The following is a 13,260-nucleotide window of genomic DNA, read 5'->3' on the forward strand; positions in this document are numbered from 1 at the left end:
ATTCCCCAACATATCAACGCAAGATCCCTCTATCTTAAAGACACCTGTGATTACAGTTAAATCCTTCCTGCATTCATGTCTGCTTTCATGTTAAATTCAATGCCCCCAACCCATCACCATGACTGTCCAAAGACCCATCCCACCGATGTCTAATGGAAGATTTTGACCTTGAAGGTCTTCCCCATTGATATTGCTCGCTTTTCTGAGTTCCAAGGTTATTTATAACCCACCAATGTGTTCCTTCACTCCCCTGAAACCTGACGAATTTCCGAACCACCGTCACATCACATCAATATCCTCCATTACTCCTTCACAAAGCACCTGTCCTTCCAAATGTCAAATAGACATGATCTTTGAACCAGTGGTGGTCTTCGCTCAATAATAGCAATACCACCACCTTCTCTAGTTTGTCAAACCAGCTGTGTATTAGTACACAACACCAGTTAACACAGCTGGGCCCTGCTCAATGTCTTTAGATATCCTCTGAACATTGTTGAACCCCTATCCTCTGCTTTGTATTAGTGGTATAATTTGTATTTTTCCATTTCTGGCTTTCTTTTCTCTCCATGCTTCCCCTTATTTTGCCTCACTTACAAGACCCTCTGCCCCAACATTTCTAGTTCAAATGTTTGCAAAGGAGAAAAGGGGTGGCTGTCTTTGGAGGCGGTGCTTGTGGTCCAAAGGTAGTAGCTGGAGTGGTGTTGGGGAGAGGACTGAGCAGAGTATCGGGCACAGGAATGTAAGGTCTGTTTTAAACAATGCAGTAAAGATGTCAGTCAGGGCAGAGGTGTTCTCCTCCTGCAAGATGTGGGACATCAGAGAGACTAGGTGTCGCTGACATCTACAGATGTGAAGGGGTGTTCTCCTCCTGCAAGATGTGGGACATCAGAGAGACTAGGTGTCGCTGACATCTACAGATGTGAAGGGGTGTTCTCCTCCTGCAAGATGTGGGACATCAGAGAGACTAGATGATCCTGACATCTACAGATGTGAAGGTGGATCCAGCTACAGCTCCTAGCAGACCCAGTTATCTTTGTCATGACTTGGAGGGGGCTATTCTCCTGGTGGGGAGATTTGCTGGTGCTATCTGGGAGAGTTAAACTGGTCCAACAGGGGTGTGGGGCCCAGAGCAGTACTGAAGGAAATGCTGTGCTCCAGACAAACAGAAATAAGGCAGAGAGGGAGGAAAGGCCCAGGAATTAATCTGCTTTTATTTCAATGCAAAAGGGTCTAACAGGTCAGCTCAGGGTGTGGATTGTAGAGGAGACTGGGATATTACAGAATTATGCTATGATTGTGGTCAGATGGACAGGAAATCAAGTGTCCAGTTACAGAAGGCCACTGAGAACCAGATCCTATAGCTTGGGCATGAATTTTCTGGAGACTATGGCATTGCAGGCGGAGCTGTAGACCATGAACGGTTGTATAGCAAACATGTCCTTAGAATCCAGGTGTTGTGCGACTGAGTGGAGAGCAGGGAGATGGTATCTACTGTGGAAGTTTGGATGGTAGGTAAATTGAAGTGGGTCAAAGCTAGCTGAGAGGCTGGAGCTGATGTGAGCTGTGACCAGCCTCTCCAAGCACTTACTAATGGTGGATGTCAGAGCCACTGGACAATGGTCATTTGGGCCCATTATTGTGCCTTTCTTTGGCACTGGTCTGATGGTGGCCTTCGTGAAGCAAGGTGAAGGGTGGCCTGTTGCAGCGAGAGGATGAGGATTTCTGTGAATACTTCCCCAGTTGATCTGCATGGGCACACAGGCCAGGACTCCGCTGGGTTCAGTGCGTTGACTTGAGCAACAGTGACTATGGCTGCAAGATCATGTGATAGTGAGTACGGATGTCACCAACCTACTGACTGGCTACTCAAAGTGAATGAAGAAAAGTTCAACAGCACAGCAAAGAACAGATTCCACAGTAAAAGGGTTGCCAGGGAGAGAATCAGACATTAAAAGGTAAAAACACAATGCCGGAGAAACTCAGCAGGTCAAACAGTGTCCTTATATAGCAAAGATAAAGCTACATAATCAATATATTGGGCTTGAGCCCTTCATCAAAGTTTGAGCAAAATGGTGGGGGATGGAAGGGCCCTTCCTCAGAGACGACATGAGATAGCTGTGCCACTGCGTGGTTCTGGTAAGATCCCTTTGAATAAAGAGTTCAGTTCTGGTGACTGACTACATTCTGGGCTGACAATGTAGTTAGTGTCAAGGAGGTCTGAGATGGCAAATCAATTGAAGGAGCAGCACCTAATATTCCTTCTGGGCAGTCTCCAACTGCATGGCATTAACCCATTCCATGTTCTCCCTCTCTTCCTTTTGTCTCCTTTCTCCTTTCCTCCAGCTCTCCACCCCCTTCCTTCTCCATTCACAGAACCATTCCTCCTCCCCGATTGTTTGTGTACCCTACATCCCTTATCCACCTATTACTTCCTGCCTGTGGGACCATGCTTCTCCCACTGCCCCTTTCATCCCACCATTTTGTTCAGGTGTCTGTCTACATTTTATTCATACTTTGATGAAGGGCTCAAGCCCGAAACATTGGTTATGTATCTTTATCTTTGCTATTTAAAGTACACTATTTGACCTGCTGAATTTCTCCAGCATTGTGTTTTTACTTAGACCACGCTGTCTGCAGACTTTCGTGTTTTACCCCAAAGATCAACAGGGTCGTGTTTGTGTGGAGCCACTGGAGATAGGTGGGATTTGGCATTAACATTCCTCATCAGTCATTACTGTGCAGGAGACCAAGGAACTGAAGGAAAGGGGTGGCTGAATTAGTGTTAGAGCAGATTAAAGTGGACAAATCCCCAAGGCCCAATGATGTGCATCATTGCACCTTGTGAGAAGCTGTGATCGAAATTGCAGAGGCCCTTGCTGAGATATTTACATCATCTGTGGGCTCGGGTGAAGAACCAGAAGACTGGAGGGTGGCTAATGTTGTTCTGTTAATTTAAAAGGGCATCCGGCAACAATAGAGCAGTGAGCTTGATGTCAGTGGATGGGAAATTGCTGGAGGGGATTCTGAGGGACAAGATCTGCCAGTGTTTGGATAGGCAGGTACTGATTGGATGTGGTCAGCATGGATTTGTGCGTGGCAGATCATGTCTCACAGATCAGTGTTTTCTGAAGAAGTAACGAAGAGGATTAATGAAGGCAAGGCTGTGGGCATTATGTATATGGAAGCCATCATGAGGTCTCATGTGACAGATTTGTCTGCAAAGTGAGGTCACATGGGATTGAAGGGGAGCTGGCCTGTTGGATTCAAACCTGGCTGAGTGGATTGGATGAGAAAGGTAAGAACCAAATACAGGTAAATTGGACTCGAACAGCATGCCAATGTGGTGGGAAGAGATGAGAATAGCTGAAGGGCCTATTCTATGCTGTGTAACATTAGAGACATAACTATACTGTCTGCACATGCAGGCATGTGTCATTACTCAATACCAAAACTGCACACCTTAAGAAAGTGCTGCAAGCATGTTTCCTGTAGATGCCAGACGAATTCTGAAGGAAAGCACAGCCTTGTGACTACACACAAACATACAGCCTCATTCCTCCACTCAAACATACAGCTGTGTGACTGCCCACAAACATGCAAACATGTGACTGCACATGAACATGTAGTTTCGTGTCTGCACACGAATATGCGGCACACACAATTCACATGTGCATGGAGCATCATGTACTGAGAGGAACACACAGTCAGTCACTGAGAACACAGGCAGCCATAACCTCCTCATAAACGTTGCACTAACGCACACTAACCACATTCTGAGCTTCCAGTCCCACCCATGACTGGTTTTCATCCTTCCAATTAATGGTTGGATCTGTGAATGTTAAACTCATTTTTCACTTTCTGTTACCCCTGACCTCCAGTTCCCAGAAAAGTGTTGTCACCAGGATTGTAGTAACAGTAATTCAGGCAACAGAAATGATTACAGTTAAAATGCAGATGCTGGGGGTGAGTGCAATACACAGAAACGTGCTGGGAGATTCAGCAGGATTTGGGTTCGAACCCCTCTTCAAGAGGGCAGAAAATCAGGCAGACACCCAAATTAAAAGGGCCGTTGGGTGGAAGGGGGAGGAGCAGAGGTGAGCATACAGAAGGTAAATACAGGTGGGAGGGTAGAAGAGAGAGAAGCTGAGAAGTGATGGGGAGAAGGCAGAAGGATAAGACCAGCTCTCTGACAGGAGAAGGAAGGGAAGGGGGTGGGGAGCTGCATGAAGGATGAGGAGAGATCGCGGGAGGGGGTCAACAGAAATTGGAGAAGTCTATGTTAATGCCGTTTGGTTGGAGACTGGCAAGATGGGATACAAGGTATTCCTCCAATTTGTGGGTGACCTTGATTTGGCAATGCATGAGGTTTTAGGCAGACATGTTTGTGGGAGAATGGTGTGTGGGATTAAAAGAGTTTGTCACCGAGAGGTCCTTGTGGAGTGGACAGAGTGAAGGAGCTCAATGAAACAATCTCCCAGTCAGTGTCCAGTCTCCCTGCATTGGAGACTGCATTGGGAACAGCAAATGCAATGACTGGCCCCCACACATTCACGAGTGAAGTGTGGCTTCACTTGAAAGAACATTTTGGGGCTTCGAATGGTAGTGAGGGAGGTGGTGTGGGAGCAAGTGTGACATATTGTGTGGTCACAGGGGTAGGTGCTAAGGGAGTGATTAGTGGGAAGGAAGAAATGGATGAGGGAGTCACAAAGAGAACGATCCTGTGGGAGGCGGGGAGGGGAAGATGTGCCTGTTGGTGAGATCACATTGTAGGTGATGGAAACGGCGGAGGATGTGCTGGATGTGGAGACTGGTGGGCTGGTAGCTGAGGACAAGGGAAATCCTGTCCTTAAGTCTCAGGGTGAGGTAGATGTACAAGAAATAGAGGAAATATAACATCTCAGATGTCCTGGAATAAAGGACCTCATCTTGTAAGCAGATGCAATGGAGACAGAGGAATGGAATCCTTACAGGGGACTGGGTGTGAAGAGGTGTAGTCGAGGTAGCTGCAGGAGTTGATGGGTTTAGAGAAGATGTGAATAAAAGAAATTATTACAGACTGCTCAAACCCATCAAAATTAAAGTTGTGGCAGGACAGTATGGAACATATTCTGGCTGGAGGTCAGTAACTAATGCAGTTCCACAAGGATCTGTTCAGGGACCCTGCTTTTTGTGATTTTTATAAATGATGAAGTGGAGAGGTGGGTCTGTATAATTGCAAATTTATGAAGGTTGGAGGAGTTACGGATAGTGTAGAAGGTTGTTATAGTTTACAACGTGATATAGATAGGATGCAGAGTAGGATGGAAAAGTGGCAGATGGAGTCTGGATAAGTGTGATGTGATGCATTTTGGAAGGTCAAACCTGAAGGCAGAGTGTGTGGTTCATAGCAGAATAGTGAGGTGTTCCTGGTGGGGATGGGTCTGTCACTGTGTAATGCTGGGTTACAGTACTAGTGGGGACAGGACTGTCACTGCTGTATAACTCTAGGGTACAGTATTGGTGGGGATGGGTCTGTCACTGTAATGCCAGGGTACAGTACTGGTGGAGATAGGACTGTCAGTGTATAATGCTGGGATTGGGAAGTGTCAGTTTATAGCACTGGGGTACAGTACTGGTGGGGATGGTCTGTCACTATGTAACACTGGGGTACAGTACTGGGGGACAGTTTTGTCATTGTGAAACACTGGGATACAGTACTGGTGGGGATGGGTCTATCACTGTATAATAATGGGGTACAGTGCTGGTGAGGACGGGTCTGTCACTGTATAACAATGGGGTACAGTACTGATGGGGATGGGTCTTTCACTGTATAATAATGGGGTACAGTACTGGTGGGGATGGGTCTGTCACTATGTAACACTGGGGTACAGTACTGGGGACATGGTCTGTCACTATGTAACACTGGGGTACAGTACTGGGGGACAGTTTTGTCATTGTGAAACACTGGGATACAGTACTGGTGGGGATGGGTCTATCACTATAATAATGGGGTACAGTGCTGGTGGGGACGGGTCTGTCACTGTATAACAATGGGGTACAGTACTGATGGGGATGGGTCTGTCACTGTATAATAATGGGGTACAGTACTGGTGGGGATGGGTCTGTCACTATGTAACACTGGGGTACAGTACTGGGGGACATGGTCTGTCACTATGTAACACTGGGGTACAGTACTGGGGGACAGTTTTGTCATTGTGAAACACTGGGATACAGTACTGGTGGGGATGGGTCTATCACTGTATAATAATGGGGTACAGTGCTGGTGGGGACGGGTCTGTCACTGTATAACAATGGGGTACAGTACTGATGGGGATGGGTCTGTCACTGTATAATAATGGGGTACAGTACTGGTGGGGACGGGTCTGTCACTGTATAATATTGGGGTACAGTACTGGTGGGGACGGGTCTGTCACTGTATAACAATGGGGTACAGTACTGGTGGGGACAGGTCTGTCACTATAATAATGGGATACGGTACTGGTGGGGATGGGTCTATCACTATATAATAATGAGGTACAGTACTGGTGGGGACGGGTCTGTCACTGTATAACAATGGGGTACAGTACTGGTGGGGACGGTGTCTTGGGTAAACTTATACCTCTCATTTTGTTCATTTTAGATTGGTCACAGTGTTTGAGCTACCGAAAGGTAATAGACACACACACCGAGAGCAGTTCAGATTATACAAATGTTTATTACAAATGCAAAAGCTGATTTCAAACTAGAATATGCTAGCCCTTCCCAACTATACTTATCAACGCCTGGACTGGTCCCAACTGCCGAAGCGAGGCAACAACTGCACACTTGTAGTAGGTTGTCAGGGCGCCGGTAGCAGCTTCTCCACCTCCCCCGACTGGGACGTTGGCTGGACTCTAGAAGTTCTTCTTCTTGCTGAGAGATGTTGCCACCTCTCGGAGAGTCTCAAACTTCAGCAGCGGGACCATGGCTTATATTACCCAAAAACTGCTTACCCAAGCACCTATTCCCAACACAGCAAGAAAGATAAGCGAGCAAGCTAGCATGCAAGGCTTCTATCGAATAACATAATTTTCAGCTTATCACTTTGAATACAATGGTTTATTTTGCATCAAGGCTAGGCCTCTGACAGTCTGTGACCAAAACAAGCAGGAAGATTAAATGTTCTTGGTACACAGATGTCCTTTCGTCAGATAACTGCATCTCTGGCCCCTCGGTGGAATTTAGCTTATGTCTGCTGATTCTAAAACACAAGCAGGTTCTCAGCCCTGTAGAAGCAAAGGCTGCAAAAATAAGAAACACGGTTTAAATCTTCCATTACATTACAGACAGGTCTGTCCACTGTATAATAATGGGGTACAGTACTGGTGGGGACGGGTCTGTCACTGTATAACAATGGGGTACAGTACTGATGGGGATGGGTCTGTCACTGTATAATAATGGGGTACAGTACTGGTGGGGACGGGTCTGTCATTGTATAATAATGGGGTACAGTACTGGTGGGGACAGGTCTGTCACTGTATAACAATGGGGTACAGTACTGGTGGGGACAGGTCTGTCCACTGTATAATAATGGGGTACAGTACTGGTGGGGACGGGTCTGTCATTGTATAATAATGGGGTACAGTACTGGTGGGGACAGGTCTGTCCACTGTATAATAATGGGGTACAATACTGGAGGGGACGGGTCTGTCATTGTATAATAATGGGGTACAATACTGGTGGGGATGGGTCTGTAACAACTGTAGCATGATTCTAAATCCCATCAGTGTTAAGGAAGGGGCTTAATCATAGGCACCTGATCTCCATTGAGGAACTAGGCCCTGGTGACAACACTGCCCTCAACATTTGAATATTCTTTAACATTAATTCCACATCTTTTAACCACCCTCTTTTTGTCCTGTTTCTTCATTCCCTCTTCTTTTATTTTCTTCCTTTTCCACTTTCCTTTCTCAGTTCACCTATACTTACCCTGACTTTGTGCAGAGAAGGATTCATGCCTCAGAGGTAAGCATCAATCTACCCCAGGGACAGTGCATGAATCGGGATGGGGACAAGGGCAGTGGATGTTTGCAGAACTGGATCACTGCAGCAGGTTGGACGCCAGAGGAGCTCAGACAGGTCGGGGAAACCACAACACTGACCCCCCCCAATGCTGACCTACCCCACCAACCTCAACACCCTAACCCCCCCCGACCCGCAACTCTGACCCACCTCCACCCTGATCCCCAACACTGACCCGCAACACCCTGACCCATCATCCCCTGACATACCCACCCTGACTCCAACACCGTAATCCCCATTCCTGACCCACCCATCTTGACCCCAACACCCTTGACTGACCCAACCTTGACCCACCCCACTCTGACTTCCCCAACTTGATCCAGTTTAACAAGGGGCCTGGAGGAAAGGAACAGATGTGGGAAGTTAAATGGGAAAGTGTGCAGTCACCGGGAGTTAAACAGGGAAGTCTGCAGGCACTGGGGTTGTAGTACATAGAGAAAGTCAGAAGGTCATGCAGTGTCAATGGGAAAGAAAGGCAAACCAACGTTTCGGTCCTGAGCTCCTTGTTAAACCTCATCACTGGTGGGAGATGAGGAACCAAGAGCTTTAATAGAACTGTCTTTACTTTCTAGTTGACCGGGAAGGTGGGGCTGAATGGGTGGGTCTGTGTAGCTGACTCCTCATCTCCACAATGGTATCACATTGCTGATCCCCCCCTCCCCCTGTTCATGGTCTTTCTGTTTCACACTCCTGTTCACGAGAACCTCTTGTCCCCACTTGTTTATCCTTCACGGTCCCACCCGCTCCTGGTTCCCCGCTAACCCTCTGTGCTGCATCACTTCTCACCGTTTCCTTCTCCAGCTCGTAAAGTCTGGCACTTTACACCGCTGCAGACATTATCTGAAGGTGAGTGTGAAGGTTGATGTGGTGAATGATGTCGGAGTGAGAATGAGTTGTGTGGCCGTGTCCATGCGGATCAGCCCGTGCCTGCCTGCAACTGTTGCATCCTGCTGCAGGTGTGTGCATGGAGTGAGGATTGCCGTTGTGCTCGAGTTCTGCCAGGGTGGCCGGTGGAGGCTGCATTCCTGTTCTTCAGACAGCATGGGTGAGGCGGAAGGAGAGCAGAAAGGGGCCTGGTTTAGCGTGGAGGTGGAGAATCTGGGAGATTGGAGATCTTCACCAGACGAGTTGACAATCTATGGCTTGTTTCCCCAGAGGGCAGGTACGAGAACGGCGGCAGCCTCAAGCTTGGTGATCCAGTCAATACATCACCAGGACTTCCCACGCCTGCCCTGCCCTGTGCAAAACCCAGCACCTTCGCCCATCACAGTTCCTAGGCCAGAGAATCCCGATTTTTCCATCCTCCGCTCACCCTCCCATCTCTGCCTTTACTCCAAGTCTGTGCTCTCCCAGGAATGTGCCAACCCCCTGCGGGCATTGATGTCCCCTCATCTCTTCGCCAGAGGAATGGGTGAAGTATGGGTGCCCTGCCTCCCTTTCGGGCACGGAGTTAACCCCGGAATCTGTGCACCGTTGGATCATCACATCACTGCTGTTCCTCTCCCCAATATTTTCACCTGGTTCCTGCTGTCACTGCCGCTATTTCTGCTGTCGTCTCTTCCACAGTGAAGTCAAAACCAAATTCTGTCATGAAATGACTCGTACTTTCCTCCCGGGGTGGGGGGGGTGGGGGGTTCATCTCAAGAGTTTTCACAACCAAACAAGCCATGGTTCTCTGTGGAATCAGGACGAGAGTTTATTATCATATCCATAATACCACAGACTGATGCACTGACATTCTTACCTCTGTCATGGTGGAATGGTGGGGTGGGCTCAATGGGCCGAGTGGCCTGATGTCGCTTCTATATCTCATGGAGCAGGTTCACAGGTAGGAGACATCACCAACATTATAACCTGTTGCCACGTTATCTTTCTCTTCTCCCCCCCCCCCCCTTTCCCCACCCTCTCCAACATGCCGAGGCAGAATAAATATTAATGGTTTCAGTCAATGCATGGATGTGTGATGGTAAACCTGATGGCATGAGCCTGGGGGGAGTGGGACGTCCCACCACTCCAATGGCATGAGCCTGGAGGGTGTGGGGTGTCCCGCTGCGCTGGTGGCATGAGCCTGGGGCGAGTGGGATGTCACGATGTGCTAGTGGCATAAGCCTGGGGGCAGTGGGTCATCCGCCGCGCTGGTGGCGTGAGCCTGGGGGGAGTGGGACATCCCGCCGCGCTGGTGGCATGAGCCTGGGGGCAGTGGAACATCCCGCCGCGCTGGTGGCATGAGCCTGGGGGCAGTGGAACATCCCGCCGTTGGGACGTCCCTCTGTGCTGGTGGCATGAGCCTGGGTGTGCTGGGGAATCGCTTGGGGGAGTGGGACGCCCTGCCACGCTGGGGAACTGCACTCTGGCCTCCCAGTTCAAATGCTCCCGACTGTTCTGCTCACCTCGGGCTCAACATTCCCTGCAGACATTCCTGCTGTGGTTTAAAGGTTTTCCGGGGCTCTGAACAGATAAGAGAATGGACAGGCCAGGAGGTTGTGAAGTAAAAACTCAATGCTGGAGGAACTCAGAGAATCAGTGTATTATATGTAGTAGAGATAAGATACATAACCAACATTTTGGGCTTGAGCATTTTACCAGCTATGAGCAAAATGTCAGCAGATTCCCCAGTAAAAGGGATGGGGGGGGGGAGGGGGAGCAGTGCAGTCCCACAGGCATGAGACAATAGGTGGATAAGGGAGGGAGGGCATAGCAGCAATCAGGGAGGGGGGCTGGATTTCTCCACATCAGAGAGACTGGGTAACAGGGATCTCCCAGTGGCCAACCATTTCATTTCTGCACCCCACTCTCCAGCTGAGCTTTCTGTCCATGGCCTAGTACCGTCTCACCAAGACCACCTGTAAATTGGAGGAGCAACACATAATGTTCTGACTGGTCACTCTCCAAACCTGGGGCAGAGATGGAAGGGCAGGGAGGAGGGTGTTATCTCTTCTTGGCCTCTTGGCTCAGATGAAGGGTACTGTCTGTTCTCATCAGTTTAATTCAGACTGAGTTTTGAAATGATCTGTGGGCAGTGCTGAATTAACTTAGTAGCAAAAGTAGCATTAGATACGTGCTCCACATTTTCGAGGCAGCCCATGCTAACTGCTTGCAATCTATCAATTCCTACCGGAGCTCGAGTTAACGGATTTGAAACATGATTATTTGCGACGCAGGGTGGGGTAGGTGTACATATATCACCTTTTAGGTTACATTTAAGGAACGTGGAGAGCCCAGGGTGTGATTTGAAATGTGAAAAAGCAACTGTTTCATTGTTCCAACACTGCTCAATAACAATACCTTTGGAGAGGAAAATCGTCAAGCTGGCTTGCACAGGGCAGGGAATCCCAGGCAGAACCAGTTGACAACTGACATGCAGCCTTTTCGCACTGGAATGGGATAAAGCCAGAAGGCCATTTCATGTCAGGCCTCCAGCTGGAGGCTGGCGACAAGAGCGGATGAAAAACTTAAAACTTTCAGACAGCAGCCGTAAAAGGCTGCTCTGCGTCCTGTTCATATCAAGAGGCGCCAAGTAACGCCCTCGGAGCCAAATGGAGGCAGCGCGACTGGTGTCATTGTGCCACCCGTCATAAATGCACGGTAGAGCAATGGCCGTCTTCCCTCCCCATAATCCCCCACGCAGCTGGAACCGCTCTTTGGTTCCCAGAACAGTTCCAACTGCATGGGGGATTATGGGGAGGGATGACAGCCATTATTCTGGGGGGTTTTGAAACTCGGAGATTATAGCTCCTGCCTGTTACCCCTGCCTTGAGGGCGTCATCAGCCTGCTCCTAATCAGCTGCTTGCAGTGGCTGTCCATTCAGGTCAGGCAGCAGAGAACAGCGCTCTGCCAATTATCCTTCCCTGAGAAGGGTTGGAATCGGCACCTCGGAACTGGCCACGGCACATTCAGAAAGGTACGTCTTTAGCCGTAAGGGCAAAGAACTCCCACTCTTACAGACTGGTGTTTTCCCTGCTTGAAAGTGCTTAGAGATGAGGACACATCTTTCCATTCCCCCCGCAAAAACCAGGTGATCAAATCTGGTCTAAACAAAGAACTAATTCTTCTGCACTTTTTTTTAAACTTTATCAAACTTTTTGCCTTTTTTTTTTAAAAAAGATTTTTCGTCAAAAGACTAAATGCCGTTTTAATACATGGACGATTCTGTAAATAATACATCCTATTAAATATGTTATAACAGTTGTTGAAAGGTAGGATAATAAAGGCAAGCTAAAACAATTATTTTTTCAACAAAACTGAGAAAGTGATCCCCCACTCCCCACCCATCCTAAAGACAAAACAGGCAACATGGCGCGAAGACCTAACCGCAGCAAACTGCAAGGAAGGCAACGTTATCGCGGGTGGATGAGAAGAAGCAGGATGGTAACTGATTTTGGAGATCAAGCAGCAACTGGAAATGTAATTTCACGAGTTCATGGGCCGATTATAATATTGGGTTCAGGAAACAAGATCTTTCAGGTCATATAGTTAGTAGTTCTGAGGAAAGATAAGCTGAAAATAACATTGACTAAGTGCAAAGCAATTATGTTTTTTTTACATAGAACTTATATTTTTTTCTGTTCAAAATTTGTTCCTACCTTTCAGAGTGGCCGTTCACACACGAACGACCAAAACTCAGAATCTCCATTCCCTTACGCAATTTTACACTGAATACCGAAAGTGCAGTAAGAGGCGGGTCTTGCAAATGTGTGTTATTCATTAACCTATCGTTGCGGACTGCCTGCAGTTCAGTTTAGACCGCAGGCAGCCCGCAAAAATGTCCAGGGGTGCCGCAGGAAAAATACGGAATGGGAATGAGTGGCTCATTTCCGTTCCAAACTTTTTTTGAATATTTTATTTAAATTTTCCATACATGTATTCGTGTCAAAATACAATAATTGTCTAGTCATATCAAATCCATTGGGCATGATATAACCCCCCCCCCAAAAAAAATAATAAAAAGCCCACTAACCCCCCCTCCCCCCAAATAACGATAGAAAGAAAGAAAAATACAATTAGTAAAGAAACGATTCTAACTCGATTCTAACCTTTTGCAGTTTTACTGAACTTTTTACACAGTCTGCGTTGTGGGAATTTTGCGGAAATTTCCTGCTAGGCAGCAGCTGTGTAAACGCCATAAATGACTTGCTTCCCTTTACAAATCCTGATGTTTTGCTGCAAAAGGAAGGACAGCAGGAAACCAAGGCAGATTAATCTGGAGCTAGATTGCCTTT

General features: G+C 47.8%; 1 protein-coding gene and 1 long non-coding RNA gene across 8 annotated transcripts in view; one reads left to right on the forward strand and one right to left on the reverse strand.

Annotated features, from left to right (window-relative positions):
* The window catches only part of LOC138738609 (1,4-alpha-glucan-branching enzyme-like), a 269,596-nt gene that overhangs the window by 255,326 nt on the left and 1,010 nt on the right, over positions 1–13,260 (forward strand). For 6 of the 7 annotated variants that reach the window (XM_069889167.1, XM_069889172.1, XM_069889173.1 and 3 more), the window contains 2 exons: positions 7,933–7,983; positions 8,842–8,886. The exons of the other annotated variant lie outside the window; for it this stretch is intronic. In XM_069889167.1, the coding sequence (XP_069745268.1) occupies positions 7,933–7,983; positions 8,842–8,886 (96 nt within the window). The remainder of the gene's footprint in view (positions 1–7,932; positions 7,984–8,841; positions 8,887–13,260) is intronic. 7 annotated transcript variants of the gene reach the window in all.
* LOC138738610 (uncharacterized) lies at positions 6,675–12,693 on the reverse strand. Its single transcript, XR_011341622.1, has 2 exons — positions 12,625–12,693; positions 6,675–7,259 (listed from the first exon to the last, which is right to left on the reverse strand). It is a non-coding gene; the product is annotated as an uncharacterized lncRNA (long non-coding RNA).

Source organism: Narcine bancroftii, chromosome 7, assembly GCF_036971445.1.
Source record: "Narcine bancroftii isolate sNarBan1 chromosome 7, sNarBan1.hap1, whole genome shotgun sequence".
Classification (NCBI taxonomy): Eukaryota; Metazoa; Chordata; class Chondrichthyes; order Torpediniformes; family Narcinidae; genus Narcine; species Narcine bancroftii.